The 22,337-nt window shown below is 48.3% G+C and overlaps 1 protein-coding gene across 1 annotated transcript in view; it reads right to left on the bottom strand.

Moving 5' to 3' along the window:
* The window catches only part of LOC130195675 (septin-7-like), a 36,718-nt gene that overhangs the window by 4,596 nt on the left and 9,785 nt on the right, over positions 1-22,337 (bottom strand). The window contains exons 4-13 of the mRNA XM_056417345.1: positions 21,312-21,412; positions 21,103-21,237; positions 15,759-15,876; positions 15,377-15,469; positions 10,790-10,886; positions 8,811-8,822; positions 3,801-3,852; positions 2,194-2,316; positions 1,249-1,384; positions 692-837 (exon numbers count right to left, since the gene is read on the bottom strand). Of these exons, the coding sequence (XP_056273320.1) occupies positions 692-837; positions 1,249-1,384; positions 2,194-2,316; positions 3,801-3,852; positions 8,811-8,822; positions 10,790-10,886; positions 15,377-15,469; positions 15,759-15,876; positions 21,103-21,237; positions 21,312-21,412 (1,013 nt within the window). The remainder of the gene's footprint in view (positions 1-691; positions 838-1,248; positions 1,385-2,193; positions 2,317-3,800; positions 3,853-8,810; positions 8,823-10,789; positions 10,887-15,376; positions 15,470-15,758; positions 15,877-21,102; positions 21,238-21,311; positions 21,413-22,337) is intronic.

The raw sequence follows: 22,337 nt of genomic DNA, 5'->3' as shown, positions 1-22,337 counted from the left end.
GCTAGTGAGCAGGAAACAGACGACAAGTGAACAGGAAACAGGCGGCTCGTGAGCAGGAAACAGGCAGCTAGTGAACAGGAAGCTAGTGAGCAGGAAACAGGTGGCTAGTGAGCAGGAAACAGGCGGCTAGTGAGCAGTAAACAGGTGGCCAGTGAGCAGGAAACAGGCCGCTAGTGAGCAGGAAACAGGCAGCTAGTGAGCAGGAAACAGGCGGCTAGTGAACAGGAAACAGGCGGCCAGTGAGCAGGAAACAGGCGGCGAGTGAGCAGGAAACAGGCGGCCAGTGAGCAGGAAACAGGCGGCCAGTGAGCAGGAAACAGGCGGCTAGTGAGCAGGAAACAGGCGGCTAGTGAACAGGAAGCTAGTGAACAGGAAACAGGCGGCTACTGAGCAGGAAACAGGCGGCCAGTGGGCAGGAAGCAGGCGGCCAGTGGGCAGGAAGCAGGCGGCTAGTGAGCAGGAAGCAGGCGGCCAGTGGGCAGGAAGCAGGCGGCCAGTGGGCAGGAAGCAGGCGGCTAGTGAGCAGGAAGCAGGCGGCTAGTGAACAGGAAGCAGGCGGCTAGTGAACAGGAAGCAGGCGGCCAGTGGGCAGGAAGCAGGCGGCTAGTGAACAGGAAGCAGGCGGCCAGTGGGCAGGAAGCAGGCGGCTAGTGAGCAGGAAGCAGGCGGCCAGTGAGTGAGAGTTACTGACTTGGAGGCGTCCAGCCTCTGCTGCTCCAGGACTCTCTGCTGAGCCTCCCAGTTGGCCTTCTCGTCCTCGTGGACACGCCTCCTCTCCTCCAGCTCCTTGTACTGCGCCTCCATGTTCCTCTTCATCTGCTCGTGGCGGCGCTCCAGCTGAGGGTCAAAAGGTCAGACGGAGTCAGTGTCGGGGTGCGTGTCGACCCTAAACATCTCACGTTCATTATTTTATCTTTGTCTTTCTTTACTCTCTAACTTGGGGCTCCTCCACCTCTCGTGGTTTTGGTTGTGGTACAAAGTTCTTGCTCTTCAGATCTGGAGGCTGCAGCTTCACTGGGCTAAAGATGTTATTTATTGCTGTGGAAACTTCTCTGCCGTTGTGTGTGTGTGCATTTTTAAATGTAACCAGCAAATAAGTTGTCTCACTTTCATTGGACCAGAACTCAACAGGAAGTCTTGGGTTTGGCCTTTTAGAGGATCATTAATTGCATCATGTTGCACATTAATGGAGGCAATGAAAACACATGAGTGCAACATATTTCCACCACTTCTCATCCTCAAACCCACCTCGGCCTCCGAGTCCTTCAGCTTCTGCTTCTTCTCTTTGACCTTCATGTCAAAGACCTGTTCCATCTCGGCCTCCATCTTCTTCATCTTCATCATGTGCTCCCGGCGCTCCTCCTCCATTTGGGCCAGGGGACTCCTGTGGACAACACGGTTAGTTTCATAGAACTTCAGAGCTAAAGGAAAGCAGTTTTTTAATCTAAAGCAGTGGTTCTTAAACTTGTTCTGTTGCGCTCCACTTTGGAGGAAGAACAATGTTCACCCCCCTCCACCAACAGAATGGTCCATGCTGACTGTTTATTTAAATATGTTTCTACAAGTCCTCCATCTGTGCTTTTTTAAATAATAGAAGAAAAATGCAATCACTTCCAGGTTAACCAAATGTGCAATCACTTTGTTACAACAATGAAAATACAGTTATATATGTGCAACAAAGCAAATAAATAGCTTATTGTGGCTGCAATTAACCTTGGTATCTTTTCAAGATAATAACAGTAAGTGCAACTTATGAAAAACTAAGTTAGTGCAGATATGTGTGTGAAGTGTTATTAGTATTTATGGCTGTAATTAACTGGCTTTCCACTACAAATCTTTAAAAAAAAAGGGATTTATACGGTCCATCTCAATTCATGCTCAATGTTGAGCTTTTGTTTTGAAGGGCAACAGCAGAAAAGCCGATCGCACGTAGATAGTTTTTTGGCAAACCACCAAGAATCAGCGCGTCATGCGCAGCGTAACGCACACATGCACACGAAGGTTGAGGCATCTCAACATGTACTTAATGAGTTTTATGTCCCTGTACTTTGAAGTTCTCAATAAAGGTCTTTCTGCATTTCCGCCTGTAGTACCACTGCGCCCCACTAGAGGGGCGCGCCTCCCAGTTTGAGAACCACTGATCTAGAGCAAGGAGTTCCCTTTCATGACCAGGAGAGGAGTGTCGTGACGTACTTGGTGAGCTGTCCCTTGGACTTGGAGGCGTCCACCTTACAGGTGAGGGCCGCCAGCTTCTTACTGCGGTAGTTCTCATAGTGGACGTTGTTGGTGACGTCCTTCAGGTCCTGCATGTGGGTCCTAAGGACAAGACAAGCTAGTCAGGATGAGGAGGAACAGGAGAGGATCCCAGAAGAAATGTACAGCTCAGAGCGCCGCAGAGTCCACAAACTGAAAGAAATCAGCGTTTGTGCATGTTTTTGTGTGTTTTTGCGTGGATGCCTGAAAAAAAGTCTGTTGAACACAAATGAAGAGATTCTATTTGATTAATAATATAAAACGGGACAATAAATACCTCTCTGGGGAAGATTTTACATGTCTTTAAGAAAAAAGAATCAATGAGACGACTACAGGTTCTCCTAAAACACTAGTCCTCCTAAACACTAGTCCTTCTAAAACACTAGTCCTCCTAAACACTAGTCCTCCTAAAACACTAGTCCTCCTAAAAGACTAGTCCTCCTCAACACTAATTCTCCTAAAAGACTAGTCCTCCTCAACACTAGTCCTCCTAAACACTAGTCCTCCTAAAACACTAGTCCTCCTAAACACTAGTCCTCCTAAAACACTAGTCCTCCTAAACACTAGTCCTCCTAAAACACTAGTCCTCCTAAACACTAGTCCTCCTAAAAGACTAGTCCTCCTCAACACTAGTTCTCCTAAAAGACTAGTCCTCCTCAACACTAGTCCTTTTTTATTCTTGTGTTGCTGCTACTGGCTCGACAAATTTCCCCTTGGGGATTAATAAAGTATATTTCTATTCTATTCTATTCTCCTAAACACTAGTCCTCCTCAACACTAGTCCTCCTCAACACTAGTCCTCCTAAACACTAGTCCTCCTCAACACTAGTCCTTCTAAACACTAGTCCTCCTCAACACTAGTCCTCCTCAACACTAGTCCTCCTAAACACTAGTCCTCCTCAACACTAGTCCTTCTAAACACTAGTCCTCCTAAACACTAGTCCTCCTCAACACTAGTCCTCCTAAACACTAGTCCTCCTCAACACTAGTCCTCCTAAACACTAGTCCTCCTAAAACACTAGTCCTCCTAAACACTAGTCCTCCTAAAACACTAGTCCTTCTAAACACTAGTCCTCCTCAACACTAGTCCTTCTAAACACTAGTCCTCCTAAACACTAGTCCTCCTCAACACTAGTCCTTCTAAACACTAGTCCTTCTAAACACTAGTCCTCCTAAAACACTAGTCCTTCTAAACACTAGTCCTCCTCAACACTAGTCCTTCTAAACACTAGTCCTCCTCAACACTAGTCCTTCTAAACACTAGTCCTCCTAAACACTAGTCCTTCTAAACACTAGTCCTCCTCAACACCAGTCCTTCTAAACACTAGTCCTTCTAAACACTAGTCCTCCTCAACACTAGTCCTTCGAAACACTAGTCCTCCTAAACACTAGTCCTTCTAAACACTAGTTCTCCTTTAGCTTCGTGGTCATGTGACTGAGTTCATCCCAAGAACAACATTTTCTTTTTGACCTGACAGTCGATCTCTTTAGGCGTGAACAATGATAAAGGTGGTGTTCGTGTGTTGCTCCATGAGAGGTGGTGGTACCTGATGAGCATGTTGCGCAGCACCGTGAAGTCACAGTGTTCCCCGTTCTCCACTGAAACACACAAACATCACAATAACTACACACAAACGATATGAAACATCATTATGTGGACTCAAGGGACACGGACCCAGCCCATCTTACAGATGCTAAATAACTGCAAGGAACTCTGGGTAAATGGGTGCATCTTTGTTGTTTACGTGAGACACAGCGTAGTGCTACTATAAAGAAATACATTGTTATTAATCAGATGACGTAAGGTATATTCCATCCCTTCATTGGGAGTGAGCGTGTATTGAGAGGCACAGTGTGAGGCTGTAGAAGCATCAGAGCACATGGGGCGTCAGGCCGTGATCACCTAGGACGCTTTGATCGTATCGGTTGATGGCTTACAGTCGGTATCTCATCGGCTGTCTGCCTTCAGCCACAGTGCCCAAGTTTCCTCCAGTGGCGTCTCGACTGAACACGAGCGCAGCTCAAAGCACCATGAAGAGAGCTGGAGTTCACAGCGTGGAGCTCCTCCCCCACCACAGGGCTGAGAGTCCAGACCTAGAGACGCTGCTACAGGCTGAGAGGCTGCTGGGGAGGTTTAGGATACACTGAGCTCCTCTCTCCTCTCCTCTCTCCTTATAGATGTTTAGGATACACTGAGCTCCTCTCTCCTCTCCTCTCTCCTTATAGATGTTTAGGATACACTGAGCTCCTCTCTCCTCTCCTCTCCTTATGGACGTTTAGGATACACTGAGCTCCTCTCTCCTCTCCTCTCTCCTTATGGATGTTGAGGATACACTGAGCACCTCTCTCCTCTCTCCTTATGGACGCTTAGGATACACTGAGCACCTCTCTCCTCTCTCCTTATAGATGTTTAGGATACACTGAGCTCCTCTCTCCTCTCTCCTTATGGACGTTTAGGATACACTGAGCTCCTCTCTCCTCTCCTCTCTCCTTATGGACGTTGAGGATACACTGAGCACCTCTCTCCTCTCTCCTTATAGACGCTTAGGATACACTGAGCACCTCTCCTCTCCTCTCTCCTTATGGACGCTTAGGATACACTGAGCTCCTCTCTCTCCTCTCTCCTAATGGATGTTTAGTATACACTGAGCACCTCTCTCCTCTCCTCTCTCCTTATGGACGCTTAGGATACACTGAGCTCCTCTCTCCTCTCTCCTTATGGACGCTTAGGATACACTGAGCACCTCTCTCCTCTCTCCTTATGGACGTTTAGGATACACTGAGCTCCTCTCTCCTCTCCTCTCTCCTTATGGACGCTTAGGATACACTGAGCTCCTCTCCTCTCTCCTTATGGACGCTTAGGATACACTGAGCTCCTCTCTCCTCTCCTCTCTCCTTATGGACGTTTAGGATACACTGAGCTCCTCTCTTCTCTCCTCTCTCCTTATAGACGTTTAGGATACACTGAGTTCCTCTCTGAATTCAATCCGAGCTGTGCTCTATTCAATGAAAATCTTTGAGAGGTTGAAAAAAAAAACGGCGCGTTTCCATCAACGAGAGAATAAACTACTCTCGGCTGCTCAGTGACGTCCACAATTGGCGGGATGGGCAACGCCACGTCACGCCACGCCACGAAATATGGAGAAGAGGGTGCGGACCGTAAAAAGAAAGGTTGTTGTGGATTTATCGGGGCAATATTTTGGTGGAAACAGCGATCTGATCGGCTGGAAACAACATCGATGAGACCGGCCGGCCCAAAGACGCAAATACACTTCTTAGAGCTTTGGTGAGGATTGTGTGGGTTCATCACCACGGACGACACAGGCGTAGCTGAGCTTTGTGCTTCAGCGCCCAACCAGCCATGAGGCAGTGAACATCTAGGTCTGTCCAACATGTCCACTTGTGTGACATCATCATACTCATCATCATTAGCATTTGGATGCTCGAGTTATGGCCATGGAAGAGATTTGCTCAAGCAGAATGGGAGGTCACGGTGGTCTTTGACCTCCACACTTCAGATCAGTCCGTCCTTCAGTCCAAGAGGACGTGTGCGCCAAATTTAAAGAGATTCCCTTCAGCCGTTCCCGAAATATTGAGTTTGTAAGAATGAATCAAAATACATAAAGCCTCCTATCTGATCACAGCCTTCTACCGATGGACGCCTCAGCGTGAGGACGAGGGGTCGGACCACAGGGGAGGCCTCATCACAGGTGATTGGGTGATGGGATTCTGGAGAAGCTGATAAGCTGCTGCTGAGGATGTACGCGGTGGATCTCCCGCCTCCTTGTCGCCCCTACTGGTTAGCCTCCCCCCCGCCGGCAGTCAATCATCATGAGGGGAGCGAATAAGGAGGACACCTTACCATTGATGAAACTTAAGCGGTCCCGCCCCTTGGCCTCCCAAGCCAGCCATTGACCTTTAGTCTATTCTAGTGGAGGAAGCTCTGGCGGAGGGGGAGGGGGACGGGGTTTCAGTTATAGTCTGCTGCCCGGCTGGGGGGCTAAATCTGGGTCTGGCTCAGACCTGGTTGGAGCACGGATGTGTTTGGCCGAGATTCAGCACCAGATTTGGCCCGGGTCAACACCAAGACCTGCACATGTCCAAGCTGACTGACTACGGAGCTTGTAGAGGGAGGGCGGTGGCTGGAGAGGGGGTGCTACATGGGGGGGTCTAGGCATAGCCAGCTGAGGTCAAGGGTCATAGGAAAAGAATAAAACTAATAGCATACAGACAATGGCAGAAAACACCGGATGTATGAATGTATTCTCCAGGTCAAATTATTTAAGTTTTTGTATTTGCCAAATTTCAACGGAGTACGTCAGGTGTTCTGAGCTGCTAGCGGAGGGTATTTAGGCCATGAGGATGAACGGCGTTGGTTAAACACAACTGTTTCAATCATGTGTTAAAAACGTTAAAACTTTAAATAAGCCAATGGAACATGACTCCAAACCACGTGAGCTGCGACATGAGCTGTAGGAACGGCTCATGAACCCCTCATGGGCCTGAAGCGTTAGATGGCGGGTCCCGGTCTTTGGCCCAGTGACACGGCGAGGCCCGGCCGCCGCTCTCGCCTCCCCGCACCAACACAACCAACTGGACTCCTGTGGTGAAGCGGGGGCTGAAAGGAGGCGGGGCGTCGCCGGGGGATACCACGGGAGCAACGAAGGGACCCAATGGCGTTAGAGCGACGCTGCTGCGTCAGCACAAAGAACAGCCTCTAGCGCTCTACGTGGCGGTCCACAGCATCAGACCTGAGAGGAGCTTCTCGACCTGCGGAGGACACCAGACGCACTTTGAAATGTGCGTCAACTGAGCCTCATTAAACGCACTTTGCGTGATAATTCCCGCTCGTCGCAACCGTGGTCTTGTTCTTTGAGATTTGGGCCACCATCCTTACAGGTAATACAAACATTACACTGGGAGGACGTTACAAAGAAGTCGGATGGAGCCAGAAACACGAGCAGTCAGGCAGGTTTTCAACAAGCGTCTGTGAAAGAGAAAATAAAGACCAATGGTAGAATAACCATTCCAAACAGTTTGACCCTCTGCACTTGCCGTAGTTTCCCTGTACAATGAAGCTGTGCTCACTTGAAGTGGGTCAGATCAGTCATTGGGTGGGGATTTCACTCATTTACCTTCAGTACACCTTTGCTTTCATTTAGTCTCATTTATAAAGTATTTCACACGTGTATATATATATATAAATATAAATTAAAAATATATATATAAATAGATTTAAATATATATGTTTACAAATACATATATAAATAAATATATATAATAAATAAATAAAAATATATATAAATAAATATCTATGAAATAATGTTGTAATATGTATGTTAACACTACGTTGTGCTTTATCAAGTGTATGTGTCTTCTAAATATCTGCTTTACATGTTCAGGATGATGTAAGAAGACGTGTAAAGGACTCAAACGGTCAGGAATGTTCAGGTTTGTGAACCAGAGGTTCAGATCACCTGGCCGCTCGTGTTTCTGCCAGACTTCGTTGTCGTGATGCAACATCTCGGTCGTCATGGTGATGAGCAACTGGCTGATAATAAAAAGAGCTTCAAAACAAGACCACGGTGTAACGGACTGGAGTGATCCTTTAAAACGTGCACGGAGGTCGTCTTATGGGTCGACTTGGAGACAAAGAGCAGGAACACAATCATTCACGTGTCCCTCTGGTAGAGCTAGAACTCTAGAACTCACCCACAATACTCAGAGGAATACATCCAGAGAGGACTGAAGTCATGCCGTTGGTTTACCCTCTGGTGGGGGTGGTAGGGGGGGGAGGTGTTTTTGTTCTCTGATCCACCAATGAACCACAACATAATAATCACCACATGTGTTTATTATTATTATCTACAAACCGTTACCGAGTCACCAGTTCACCCGTTAATCTGAATCACCGGTTGTTCTGAAGCCATCGTGATGCTGTAATATTCATGCTGACAGCTGGACATGCAGCAGCTTCTGATGCTGGCAACAGTTTAAAATTCACTTTTTAAAATGTGTTTTATTGCCAACCGGCCTGGACGGCTCGAGGAAAATGACGTTTCCCCTCGTCAACGCAGAATATGCGAGGCATATTTTTGATGACGTGGGCTGTAGTGAGTGGACCTGTCGTCTGTGTAGCATATGTGTTGGTGTGGTACTGCTAGTGTCCAGGGCCATTGGGACACAGCCATATCAGAATCACATTCCTGAATAAACCCATAACATCATTTATGTTGCCAATATTCAAAATGTCTAAATGATAAAACACATGAGAAGTCTCTGTCGAGGCTCTTCGTGGCCGTCTACTGAGAACACGTGAAGGATGTCACCGTCTATGTTCTTTAGTATGTTCAAGGTCGAATGGACATTTAAATTTCTAATTCACGTTCACATGCTTTCCAGAATCTGTTGTATTTCAGTATCCTGCTCAAGTCTGATGGAGCATCGGTTTGACCATCAGCCGGAAGACGAGACGGCAGCGGAGAGGTGGAGGAGAGGGAGGGATGGAGGAGCAGAGAGAATGAGGCTGAGCTAAAGTGAAAGATGGTTTTGTTTACCAAAAATGCCCTCTGTCAGTCATGGGAAAGAACACCAAGAAACAAAGAAAAAAAAGAGAGAATAGAAGGGATGAAAAAAGAGAGACTGATAAACGATCAACCACAGAGCAACACAGGTGAAACACTTTGTACAGAGATAGAGACAGGTGTCATGTTCCAGAGCACCACACACACCAGGAGCAGCGCTGCATTGTGCTGGAACAACATATCCCAGAATGCACTATGCCTATCCTTTTTTATTTCCAGAAAGGAGCCGTTTATTGATGAGGGCGTATCAGGTCACGATGCATCGGCGAGGTCCTTCACAACGTGTCACAATGTCACCATGACTTCATTCAGCTCAATTAGACACTGAAACGAGAGTGAAGCCTCATTAAAGGTTCTCCTTCTCCACCTCGTCTACTCGTACGGAATTAAATATTCTAAACGCAAAACTCAAGTTACTCAGCTCATCCTCCTCCAGCAGCAAACATAGCTACATAGCTACACTGCTACATAACTACACTGCTACATAACTACACAGCTACATAACTACACAGCTACATAACTACACAGCTACATAACTACACAGCTACATAGCTACACTGCTACATAACTACACAGTTACATAGCTACACTGCTCCATAACTACACAGCTACATAGCTACACTGCTACATAACTACACAGCTACACAGCTACACAGCTACATAACTACACAGTTACATAGCTACACTGCTCCATAACTACACAGCTACATAACTACACAGCTACATAGCTACAGAACTACACAGCTACATAGCTACACTGCTCCATAACTACACAGCTACATAGCTACACAGCTACATAGCTACATAACTACACAGCTACATAGCTATAGGCTTATAGCTGCCGGGGGACGTTTTAGGATGCACTGAGTACCTATCTCCTCTTTTTTCTCTCCTTAAGGATGAATTTTCATCTCTCAATCACACGTTACTAACTCTGCTTTCTCCCCGGAAGTCCTTTTGACTTTACGTCTCATGGGGTCATCGGACCCTATGAGACGGCATAGATCCTATCTGCCTGATGGATCGTCTGGGTCGTGGAATTCCTGCTCATGACTACGCCACTGTCCTGTTGAGACTCCGCCCTCCTCCTCCCCACCGCCATCTGCCTGATGGATCGTGGAGGTCTCCATCGTGGAATATGCCTACTATGAACTATTCATACACTCTGTCATATTCATTGAATGTATTTTAACTCTAAATCTGTCCTTCTGTACACATTACATCTATTGCATCTGTCCATCCTAGGAGAGGGATCCTCCTCTGTTGCTCTCCTCCAGGTTTCTTCCTTTTTCCCTGAAGGTTATTTGGGAGTTTTTCCTGGTCCGATGTGAGGTTTTGGGGCAGGGATGTCTATGTGTACAGATTGTAAAGCACTCCGAGACAAATTTGTAATTTGTGAAATTGGGCTATACAAATAAACTGAATTGAATTGAATAGCTACACTGCTACATAACTACACAGCTACATAGCTACATAACTACACAGCTACATAGCTACACAGCTACATAGCTACACCGCTACACTGATGCACTGCTACATAACTACACCGCTACATAACTACACAGTTATATAGCTACATAACTACAGTTATATAGTTACATAACTACAGTTATATAGCTACACAGCTAAATAGCTACATAGCTAAATAACTACATAGCTACTTAGCAAGATAGCTACATAACGACTTAGCTAGGTAGCTAACGTTGTGTGAACTGTACAAACTGTACCTCTGAACTATTCTAGTCTGCTTTCACCTTCACTTCCTCGTCACATCCTTGTTTGATCTTCTTCCAGTCAAGAGGACATTGTGACACGCTGAGACCTGGTAGTGAATACATGCAGTGGGTACGGGGGAGGGGCACCGTGCGTCCCGATGGAGGTGACCCTGTGACCCCGTGTCTCTGAGGTACCTCATCACACCTCATCACTGCAGTGGACCCGGGTGAGCCTACCTTCCACCACGCCCCACGGGTACTGGCGACCTCTGACCTTCTTGCCGTTCACCTCGATCACCACGTTGCTGCCGACGATGGCCAGCGGCATCTTCTCCTGGGGAGGAGAGACAAACGACTTTATTGTACTGGAGGAGAGCGTTGTGGGCGGGGCCTCCGGCGGTTTTGAACCACCGCTTCTTCGATTGGTTCCTGTGGAAGCCAACGTCACTTAAACTGTCCTCTGGTGCAGAGGGGGAGAGAACTGACCTCAAGAGATGTTATTATGCATGTGACTCCAGACACACTTCTACACGGCTAACCGGAATGCTAACAGCAAACAGCTAACACGGGCAAGCCAGACACATGCTAGCATCAGCAGTTTGTTCATCAGCAAGATGTAACCGTGGTTACATGGAAGACAGTTTTGTCATACATCAAAGATGCTATATTCAATCCATTTCTAATGGATGAAGCCTTGGCCTGGAGGAGGGGTCATCAGGTGGTCCCCAACCTTCTTAGAGTGTTTCAACCCTTAACCACAACACTCTCCAGTTGGCGGGTCAGCAGTGATTGGCCAAGTCACTGGCCCCTCCTCCAGGCTTCCAGCTAGTGTCCTCTCTCTTATGCCAGAGCCAACAGGAGGCTCTCTCTGCCGCTTCTCCCAACCTACGAACGGCTGTTTTCCTCACGTGGCCTCTTAGTCCAACCCTTGTCATCAGATTCCAGGCTGATTGAGCTGGGAATCCTCGACTACCCACTTCCACTGTCATCAGCCATGTTGTCCACCCCTTGTCCCGGCAGTCCTGGACAAGTTGTTGGTACTTCATTTTCTTTCTCTCTGCCGCCTCCTCACAGTTCTCTTCCCACGGGACTGTTAGTTCCACCAGGATGATCTTCTTACCTCTAGGGACCACATGATGATATCTGGTCTCAGGGTTGTGGACAGTACCGCCTCTGGGAAGTGGAGTTTCCTCCCCAGATCGACCTCCAAAACCCATCCCTGGGCTGACTGCAGGAGATTCTGCTTGGCTTGGCTTTGGACGGCTGGTCTCTGACCCTCTTTTACAAAGGCGATGGTACTCAACAGTGGCTTTGTTTTGGCTGGACGTTTCTTTCTCCTCTCTTGCTCCAGGGTGTCTGCGAGCTGTGCCAACACCTTGTCATGGCGCCACCTATACCTCCTCTGGGTCAATGCTGTTTTGCACCCTGATAGGATGTGGGCCATGGTTCCTTTACCGCCACACAACCTGCACAGTGGGTCCCTCATTCCCCACCTGTGCAAGTTGACTGGGGTCGGTAGGGTGTCGTACACTGCTCGGAGCATAAAGGAGATACGGAACGGCTCCAACTGCCACATCTCACTCCACGTGATGGTTCTTTTGGGAAGGTTCCACCTTGTCCAGGCACCTTGAGTTGCGAGCTCGATGGATTTAGCTCTTCTTCCTTCTTCCTCAAGGTTTCGGACTTCATCCTGGATCATGGTCCTCTTTTCCCTGGGAGTGGAATTTGACCACTGCTGGAAATGGGATGTTCCTAGACCCTGCCTTCCAGTGCAAAGGTTCCCGATGGTATCTTTGGTCCTCAGAGAAGATTCTGCCTGGTTAACTGCAGTGCTGGCGGCCCACTTTCTGCCGGATCTTGTTCTTATTCCTGCTTCCCTGGTGAGTTGGTCTTTGGAGTCCCTATATGTGAGGGAAAGTCTACACTTGGCAACTTTAAACTCCTCCACAACTGAGGACAGGGGGAGCCGGCTGACCCGACCTTATGTAGAGCCCCACTGATGTAAAACTGGGGTATCCCCAACCATCTTGAAGGTGCTTGTTGAACTTCCTCTCCATCCCTTCAACTGTTGTTATTGGCACTGTAGATGGTGAGAAGCCACATCAGTCTTTGGAGTAGGCCATGTTGGTAGATCCAGCACTTATATTTCCCAGGCAGGCCAGACTTGTCAATTTTGTTCAACCATTCTTCAACTTGTTTTAAAGTGCTGGAGATGCTGTTTTTGTCTGACAGGGAATCATCATACCACTTCCCAAGGCATTTAATAGGGTTCCCCTGGATGTTCGGGGTCACTTCCCCTTGAACAAGCAGCTTGAACTTCTCAGTTGTTTTGCCCTTTTGGATCACCAGACATCTTGATTTCTTGGGCTTGAAGATCATCTTCGCCCAAGTGGCCATACGTTCCAGTTCTGCCAGGACCCATCTTGCCTGCACATGGGTTGGTGTTATGACGGTAAGGTCATCCATGAATGCCCTGATCACTGGCTGTTGACTTCCTGCAGCAGTCTTCGGTCCTCTTGACTTTGTACTCGCTGCGGTGATGATCAGGTTCATTCCCATGACGAACAAGATGGGGGAGATGGTACACCCGGTTACTATTCCTTTCTCCACTGGCTGCCACTTTGTTGTAAACATGGCTGACTGGAATCGTAGCTTGATGTCTCCCAAGTAGCCGGTGATCATGCCCTGGATGTGATGTGGGATGTGGTAATGGTCCATAGCCACTTGAATCAAGTTATGGGGGATAGACCCGTATGCGTTAGCAAAATCAAGCCAGGCAACTGTTAGGTTCCCTTTCTTCTCCTTTGCTTCTTGGATAAGTTGGCTGAGGACCCCCGTGTGCTCCAAGCACCCGGAGAACCCTTCGATCGTGCCCTTCTGGATAGAGGTGTCAATGTATCCATTCTGGCACATATACGCGCTCATTCTTCTGGCAAGCACGGAAAAGAAGATCTTACCCTCCACACTGAGCAGGGAAATGGTTCGAAACTGGTTGATCTGTGTGGATCCCCGTTCTTTTGGCACAAAGCATCCTTCTGCCCTTCGCCAGTTTGTTGGGACAGTCCCTTTGGACCAGATTACCTGCATAAGCTTCCACAGCCTTCGGAGGAGCTTGGGGCATCTCTTGTATACTTTGTAAGGTATACCGCTGGGACCTGGAGCCGAAGATGATCTAGCATGCTTGACGACCTCTTGAACCTCTCTCCATGATGGAAAACCTATGTTTAGGGATGTTGTTGGTGGATCGATGGTGCCAAGCCCGTGATCTTCTGCTCAGGCATCGTTTCTTGATGGGTCACTGAATGACTTCAACAAACTCCTCCACCTCCTCCTTGGAACTGGTTAAAGTCCCAGACCTCGCCTCCCCCACAAGTGATTTGGTGAAGCGGTAGGGGTCTTTTATAAACTGGGCTCGTGCAGCTTCCTGTTTTTTCCGCCTCTGCCTTAACCCCTCCGCTCTTCTTGCTCTGATGAGCTGCTCGCGGAGGCTGGCTGTCAGTTCTTTTATTCCTTCCTTTTCTTCCGTGCTTGCCAATTTGAATTGCTTATTCAGGGTTTTAATCTCCTTCCTAAGTTGTTTGATCTTTCTTTCTCTTTTATTCTCCTGATTTTCTCGTCTGTCTTTGTTCTCTCTCCTTGGCACTGTTCCAAACCGTACTTTTGCCAAGCTATAGGTGATGGCTGTCAGTGAATCCTCCTTTCTTTCTGCTGATCCTGCTTGAGCTGCCTCAAGCACCTTGTCCAGATCTTCATCGAGCATGGACCACTCTTTGGTATCACACATCTTAGGCCACTTGAGTCTTTCCTTCGTTGGCTGGGGTGGGCTTTCTGGGGTGGCGTTTGAGGTTCTCCTTGTGTGCTCTTGGGGGATTACATGCACTGAGAGATCTCTAGGACTATGGTGTGCTTCCTGCCTAGGGTTCTCCTGCGTCTCACCAGACTGTTCGTCTGAGCGGTGTGCCTGCATCCGTCCTTGTCCACACTTGGACTTACTCTGGTGTATTTTGAGCCCTCTTGCACCTTTGCAGATCTTTCCGCAATTGCATTTGACTTCCCATGCCTCCCCGGTCAAGGTGGTTTGTTTGAGCCTTCTCTGCGTCTGTGTCACTGTCCTGGTCGTTGAATCTGTCCGAGTGAGTCTTTCATCCTCCCCCCCTCTCGGGAGACTCTGGGGGTATTGCTTATTTCTCGTTTTAGTAGCTTGCTTGGTGCCCTCTTGCGAGTGCTGCAACAGGGGTTGCTAGCCCCTGTTACCCCGCCAGTCTTTCCTGGAGGTCAGCTGTCTTTCCAGCGTCACCGACCTTCCTTGGTTGCCATCCAGACTTTCCTTCTACACGGCTAACCGGAATGCTAACAGCTAACACGGGCAAGCCAGACACATGCTAGCATCAGCAGTTTGTTCATCAGCAGGATGTAACCGTGGTTACATGGAAGACAAATACTAGTAAAATAAACCAGATTGTACAATTGATTATTTTTATTCATGTATTAATTTGACTGTTGGATAAAAAACTATTTAGGCGCTCTGGTTTCTGCCTCCTGGCAAATCCTGTTGTCATTTAACATCTGGATATATTGTATTGTGTGATGTGATGACTGTATTTACTCTGCAGAGTGATGCAGGTGTGTCTACACACAGATGTACAGGTGTGTGTGTGTGTGTACACGTGTAGACGTCTGGCTCGGCCGAATGAGGTGACCTCTTTTTGAAAAACGATGGAAATATCAGTTAAAGTCAAACGTTACTGTGTTATGCACCTGTCAGTATTTCCAAATAAATAAATAAAATACAGGAATAATAAATAAATGAACACGATTGTTTACCTTGATCCTGCGGATGAGCTTGTTGTCCTCGTCGTCCTCCGTGTCGGGGAACTCGTAGATCTTTATTTTATGGTCCTGAATCTCTTTCACGATCTGACGAGAGGAAATGTAATTAATGATGTTGCACACACACACACACACCTTTTTCCATGAGTCATTAAAGCAATGGGACACGCACACACACACACACAGTCGCTCACACACACACACACACACACACACAGTCGCTCACACACACACACACACACACAGTCGCGCACACACACTGTCTCTCACACACACAGTCTCTCACACACACACACACACACACACACACACACACACAGTCTCTCTCACACACACACACACAGTCTCTCACACACACAGTCTCACACACACACACCTGTTTTTTAAACAGCTGGCACTCCTCGGGGGTCAGCGTGTCGGCCTTAGCGATCAGAGGGATGATGTTCACCTTATCGTGGAGTCGCTTCATGAACTCGATGTCCAGCGGCTTCAGACTGATGGACACAAACAAAACCAGATATATAAATATATACACAAAAATATATATATAAATATATACATAAAAATAAATATATATAAATAAATATATACAATTTTTTAAAATATAAATAAATATAAATATAAATAAATAAATATATACATATATAAAAAATATATATATATAAATATGTATATAAATAAATATAAATATATATATACGAAAATATATAAAAATAAATACATATACATATATAGATAAATACATATATATATATAAATAAATATAAATATCTATATAAAAATAAATATAATTAAAGCTGCAAGCAGCGATGAACGGGTCCTCGTTCCTGCTTCGCACGTCGTCGGCGGTGCCGGCCAGACGCCGGCCCCCTCGGCCGAGAACGCATGCCCGCCGTTCGGGCATTTTACCGTTTGTCACGCGACACTCATTTTACTTTGTAAGTGGGTGGCGCTTTGCCTCTGAGTGAAAAAAGGCTTGTTGATATCCGCAGGCCGTGAATTCTATGAAGCATGAGAAATTTGGAGTATATTCGAGCGCGTCCAGTGTAGCCAGTAGGGGGCGCTTTGACAATTTGAACATATCCATGCATCATGTGTATCCACGTGAAGTCTAGACCTTGTCATGTGAATTACATGTGAATGTGATGCTTTTTAGGCTGATTTGCTTTGGCCACTCGGTGGCGCTATGACTAGAATTTAAAATTAGCATATGGATGTCTTCAGGGTCAGTATGTGATGACATACGAGGAATATGGAGCAGATTGGATAATGTATGGCCGAGTTACATCAACTTACATTTTAATGGCGAATGGTGTTTCTTTGCCGGTCCGGAGAACGCACAAACTTTAATATTTTTTAAATCTTTCAAAGATTTCTCAAGACAAAGGTCTCAAGACTATACTGGCTTAGTTTGAAATGAATCGGGTTTAAGCTCTAAGAGCACACACACACAAACACACACACACACAGTGAGACACCACCAGCTCCACAAGCAGCTCCACACACACACCAGCAGCCCCACACACACACCAGCAGCTCCACACACACACCAGCAGCTCCACACACACACCAGCAGCCCCACACACCAGCAGCTCCACACACACACCAGCAGCCCCACACACACCAGCAGCCGCACACACACACCAGCAGCCACACACACACACCAGCAGCGCCACACACACACACCAGCAGCTCCACACACACACCAGCAGCTCACACACACACAGCAGCTCCACACACACACCAGCAGCCCACACACTTACCCACACACACACCAGCAGCTCCACACACCAGCAGCCCACACACACCAGCAGCTCCACACACACACCAGCAGCTCCACACACACACCAGCAGCTCCACACACACACACCAGCAGCTCCACACACACACCAGCAGCCCCACACACCAGCAGCTCCACACACACACACCAGCAGCCCCACACACACACCAGCAGCTCCACACACACACCAGCAGCTCCACACACACACCAGCAGCCCCACACACCAGCAGCTCCACACACACACCAGCAGCTCCACACACACACCAGCAACTCCACACACACACCAGCAGCTCCACACACACACACACACACCAGCAGCTCCACACACACACCAGCAGCTCCACACACACACCAGCAGCCCCACACACACACCAGCAGCTCCACACACACCAGCAGCCCCACACACACCAGCAGCCCCACACACACACCAGCAGCCCCACACACCAGCAGCTCCACACACACACCAGCAGCCCCACACACACACCAGCAGCTCCACACACACCAGCAGCTCCACACACACACCAGCAGCCCCACACACACACCAACAGCTCCACACACACACACCAGCAGCCCCACACACACATCAGCAGCTCCACACACACCAGCAGCTCACACACACCAGCAGCTCCACACACACACCAGCAGCTCCACACACACACCAGCAGCTCCACACACACACCAGCAGCTCCACACACACACCAGCAGCCCCACACACACACCAGCAGCTCCACACACACACCAGCAGCTCCACACACACACCAGCAGCTCCACACACACACCAGCAGCTCCACACACACACCAGCAGCTCCACACACACACCAGCAGCTCCACACACACACCAGCAGCTCCACACACACCAGCAGCTCCACACACACACCAGCAGCTCCACACACACACCAGCAGCTCCACACACACACCAGCAGCTCCACACACACACCAGCAGCTCTCTGGAGGCTCCTCTCTCTGAGCCGTGAAACACGAGAACACAGTCGCCGTCTAGCGCAGGAATTTATGGGACTCGAGTTTTACAGACGCGTGTCAGCGAATGGTGGAGCTCGCAGACCGGAGAGGACTGCTGCAGAGGGTTAGAGGGGAGGACACTGGCTGGGGAGGGAGACAATGACCCTGTATATCCACGTGTATTTCTTATCATGCCCTCATTATCGGAATGAGAGAAACTGGACATGATTGTGCCATCGTCGAGGTTTAGGCCTTTCTGACACGCCTCATGTCCACATGACATCAGATAGAAATAAATAAATAAGCACCAACGTCACATTTAAGGACAGGCCGGCGAGTAAAGAGGCAGCAGGAGGAGGAGGAGGAGGAGGAGGTACCCATTTGTTATAGTTTCCTCACAGGTTCCCCGATGACTCTAAACATGTGTTTGTAGGTGTGAGCGAAGTGGTTGTCTTTCTGGGGTCAGCCCCCCCCCCCCCCCTATCTTGACTTGATAAGAGATGAAGGGATGGCTGGAGGCACACGGCCAATCAGACGACTCTAAGGTGTTAGATTATTCTCAAGTTATATATATAAATATATATAGACAGCAAAAGAATCTAGAGCCTCTAAAATACATTTATATAAAACCTCTGATCTTCTCTTCTTTACCTTCTCTTTTGCCCCATGTATAAAACATGGATGTGGAACGCACTCGGCTGCTTGGAGCTAAACGCTAACGTCAGCGCGCTAACAGCGTGGCGGACGGAGGTTCTGTGGCCCCGCCCACCAGCACCAAGACTCCAGTCCGTCACACACACGGTTACACACCGCTCACAGGAACACGTTCACACACTTTACGGCTATTTTGGGCGTTCCGATGACGGGAGTCGTCTCATTCGACTCCGTGAAGACAGAACTCATGACCAACAGAATGTTCTGGAGAGGAGACGCCTCGCTCTGATTGGCTGAGTCACTGATGGAGGGCGGCTCTACTGAGCATGAGCAGAACTGGGTTATATAACCTTTGTGGGTCACACACACACACACACCTGACAGAGGATAGGACGCTGCATTCCCTCATTGAACTCGCCCGACTATTTGTGGTTCATTCTCTTCATTCGCGCCTTAGAGGGGGCGGGGCTTATCTCTGTGGCTTTACTCCGGAAGAAATAACCACTATTTATGCTTTATACTTGTTGTTGACATCCCACAGCGCCCTCGTGTCCGGGTGACGGGCGGAGCATCTCAACGCCGATTGGCTTTCGCAACTCAGCGTCAGGCAAATGTTTTGCTTTATTCGCATCTGTGCTTTGACTTTGGGATCGAGTCACGTCTATGCTTCATGTGTTAAAGCTGCATTCTCTCTCCTGACCACCAGGGGGCGACTCCTCTGGTTGTATAGAAGTCTATACTTCATGTGTTAAAGCTGCATTCTCTCTCCTGACCACCAGGGGGCGACTCCTCTGGTTGTATAGAAGTCTATGCTTCATGTGTTAAAGCTGCATTCTCTCTCCTGACTACCAGGGGGCGACTCCTCTGGTTGTATAGAAGTCTATGCTTCATGTGTTAAAGCTGCATTCTCTCTCCTGACCACCAGGGGGCGACTCCTCTGGTTGAATAGAAGTCTATGCTTCATGTGTTAAAGCTGCATTCTCTCTCCTGACCACCAGGGGGGACTCCTCTGGTTGTATAGAAGTCTATGCTTCATGTGTTAAAGCTGCATTCTCTCCTGACCACCAGGGGGCGACTCCTCTGGTTGTATAGAAGTCTATGCTTCATGTGTTAAAGCTGCATTCTCTCTCCTGACCACCAGGGGGCGACTCCTCTGGTTGTATAGAAGTCTATGCTTCATATGTTAAAGCTGCATTCTCTCTCCTGACCACCAGGGGCGACTCCTCTGGTTGTATAGAAGTCTATGCTCATGTGTTAAAGCTGCATTCTCTCTCCTGACCACCAGGGGGCGACTCCTCTGGTTGTATAGAAGTATATGCTTCATATGTTAAAGCTGCATTCTCTCTCCTGACCACCAGGGGGCGACTCCTCTGGTTGTATAGAAGTCTATGCTTCATATGTTAAAGCTGCATTCTCTCTCCTGACCACCAGGGGGCGACTCCTCTGGTTGTATAGAAGTCTATGCTTCATATGTTAAAGCTGCATTCTCTCCTGACCACCAGGGGGCGACTCCTCTGGTTGTATAGAAGTCTATGCTTCATATGTTAAAGCTGCATTCTCTCTCCTGACAACCAGGGGGCGACTCCTCTGGTTGTATAGAAGTCTATGCTTCATGTGTTAAAGCTGCATTCTCTCTCCTGACCACCAGGGGCGACTCCTCTGGTTGTATAGAAGTTTATGCTTCATGTGTTAACGCTGCATTCTCTCTCCAGACCACCAGGGGCAACTCCTCTGGTTGTATAGAAGTCTATGCTTCATGTGTTAAAGCTGCATTCTCTCTCCTGACCACCAGGGGGTGACTCCTCTGGTTGTATAGAAGTCTATGCTTCACGTGTTAAAGCTGCATTCTCTCTCCTGACCACCAGGGGGCGACTCCTCTGGTTGTATAGAAGTCTATGCTTCATGTGTTACATCTGCATTCTCTCTCCTGACCACCAGGGGGCGACTCCTCTGGTTGTATAGAAGTCTATGCTTCATATGTTAAAGCTGCATTCTCTCTCCTGACCACCAGGGAGCGACTTCTCTGGTTGTATAGAAGTCTATGCTTCATGTGTTAAAGCTGCATTCTCTCTCCTGACCACCAGGGGGCTCCTCTGGTTGTATAGAAGTCTATATAGTGACTCTACTTCTCTTGATGTATTCCCTCAGTAAACATGTAAACATGAGTTCATGTCTCAGTCTCTAGTCTCAAGTCTTCTTCTATACAGCATGATGTCATCATTTAGTACATGATGGTCATTTAGTCAGACCATAAAGCAGGGGGCGCTTTAGGGGCGGGGCTACAGGTGATTGCTACCAGAGACGTATACACCTCATGCAGACCTACCCGTGTCCAGAGGGCGCGATGAAGTACAGGCAGCAGTGGACTCGGTTGTCCGGCATGGACCTGCGGTTCACTCTGGACTCGGCGTTGAGGAAGTCCTCACACTTGCTGTCAATGAAGTTGATGACTGGCTGCCAGCTGGAAGAGGAGATATGATCAGGGAGAGAAAGAATACATGATGAGAGAACATGAAACCTTGTGGCTGTGCTCACCAGTTGCTGTTGTCCACCGCATCTCCAAACCCCGGAGTATCCACGATGGTGAGCGTCAGCTGGACTCCCCCCTCCTTCACCAGCACCTTGGACTGCTCCACCTGGAACACACCGACATGCTCGGCATCAGAACTACAGCTCAGGAGTCCGGTGACCACACGCTGTCTGCTGCTCCATCCAGAGACACCACCCTCACGCTCAGGGTGAGCCCCGCGCGGCGTGAGCCCTGGCATAACTGGCCTTAATTGTGCGTCCAGCCTGTGTGTGTGTGTGTGTGTTAGAATGTGTGTGTGTGTCCAGATCGGGAGAAAACCTCAAAAATGCCGTCAGTCTCAACAACATCATTTAAAAAGAGATCTGATGGGGAGCACCCGATGGGGAACAACTGGACACAGTGAGCTGGTGGGTTCAGGGGAGGTGACAGACCCAACGAAAAATGAAATGTTTCATGTTTTCATCAAATTTACTGAAACCAACCAGACTTCACTTGTTTGTTTATTTATTTAAAGCTAAATATGGGGATGAAGAAATGTATTCAATTCGCTAAACGGTCCCGAGGGATGCTTGTGAAAAAATATGTTGTATTTTTGGTGTCGGGAAAGGACGGAGCGCTGGGAACGACTTCAGGACGGACACCGACACCACGTTATGGATGTGTTACTTTTGTTGTTAAATTCTCATCCAACAGAAGACAAAGTTGTCAAATGTGAAAACATTTTCTAATCCGTCTGAACGTCTGGTTTGAAACCAGAAGCCGAGGACGGATTCCTGGCCGTGGGAAAACAAACACGACAGATCCACAACTCAGGAATGTTTTCTTTCCCACATCGCGAGCCCTTCATCAGCACAGAGTGGGCTGGGTTCATGGACGCGTGATGACGGGCTAGCATCCAGATGGGCTAGCATCCAGACGGACTAGCATCCAGACGAGCTAGCATCCAGACGGACTAGCAACCAGACGGACTAGCAACCAGACGGGCTAGCATCCAGACGGGCTAGCAACCAGACGGGCTAGCATCCAGACGG

This window comes from Pseudoliparis swirei, chromosome 6 (assembly GCF_029220125.1).
Source record: "Pseudoliparis swirei isolate HS2019 ecotype Mariana Trench chromosome 6, NWPU_hadal_v1, whole genome shotgun sequence".
Classification (NCBI taxonomy): Eukaryota; Metazoa; Chordata; class Actinopteri; order Perciformes; family Liparidae; genus Pseudoliparis; species Pseudoliparis swirei.
Note: the sequence above shows the minus strand (reverse complement) of the source record. Positions and strands in the feature narration are given on the sequence as shown.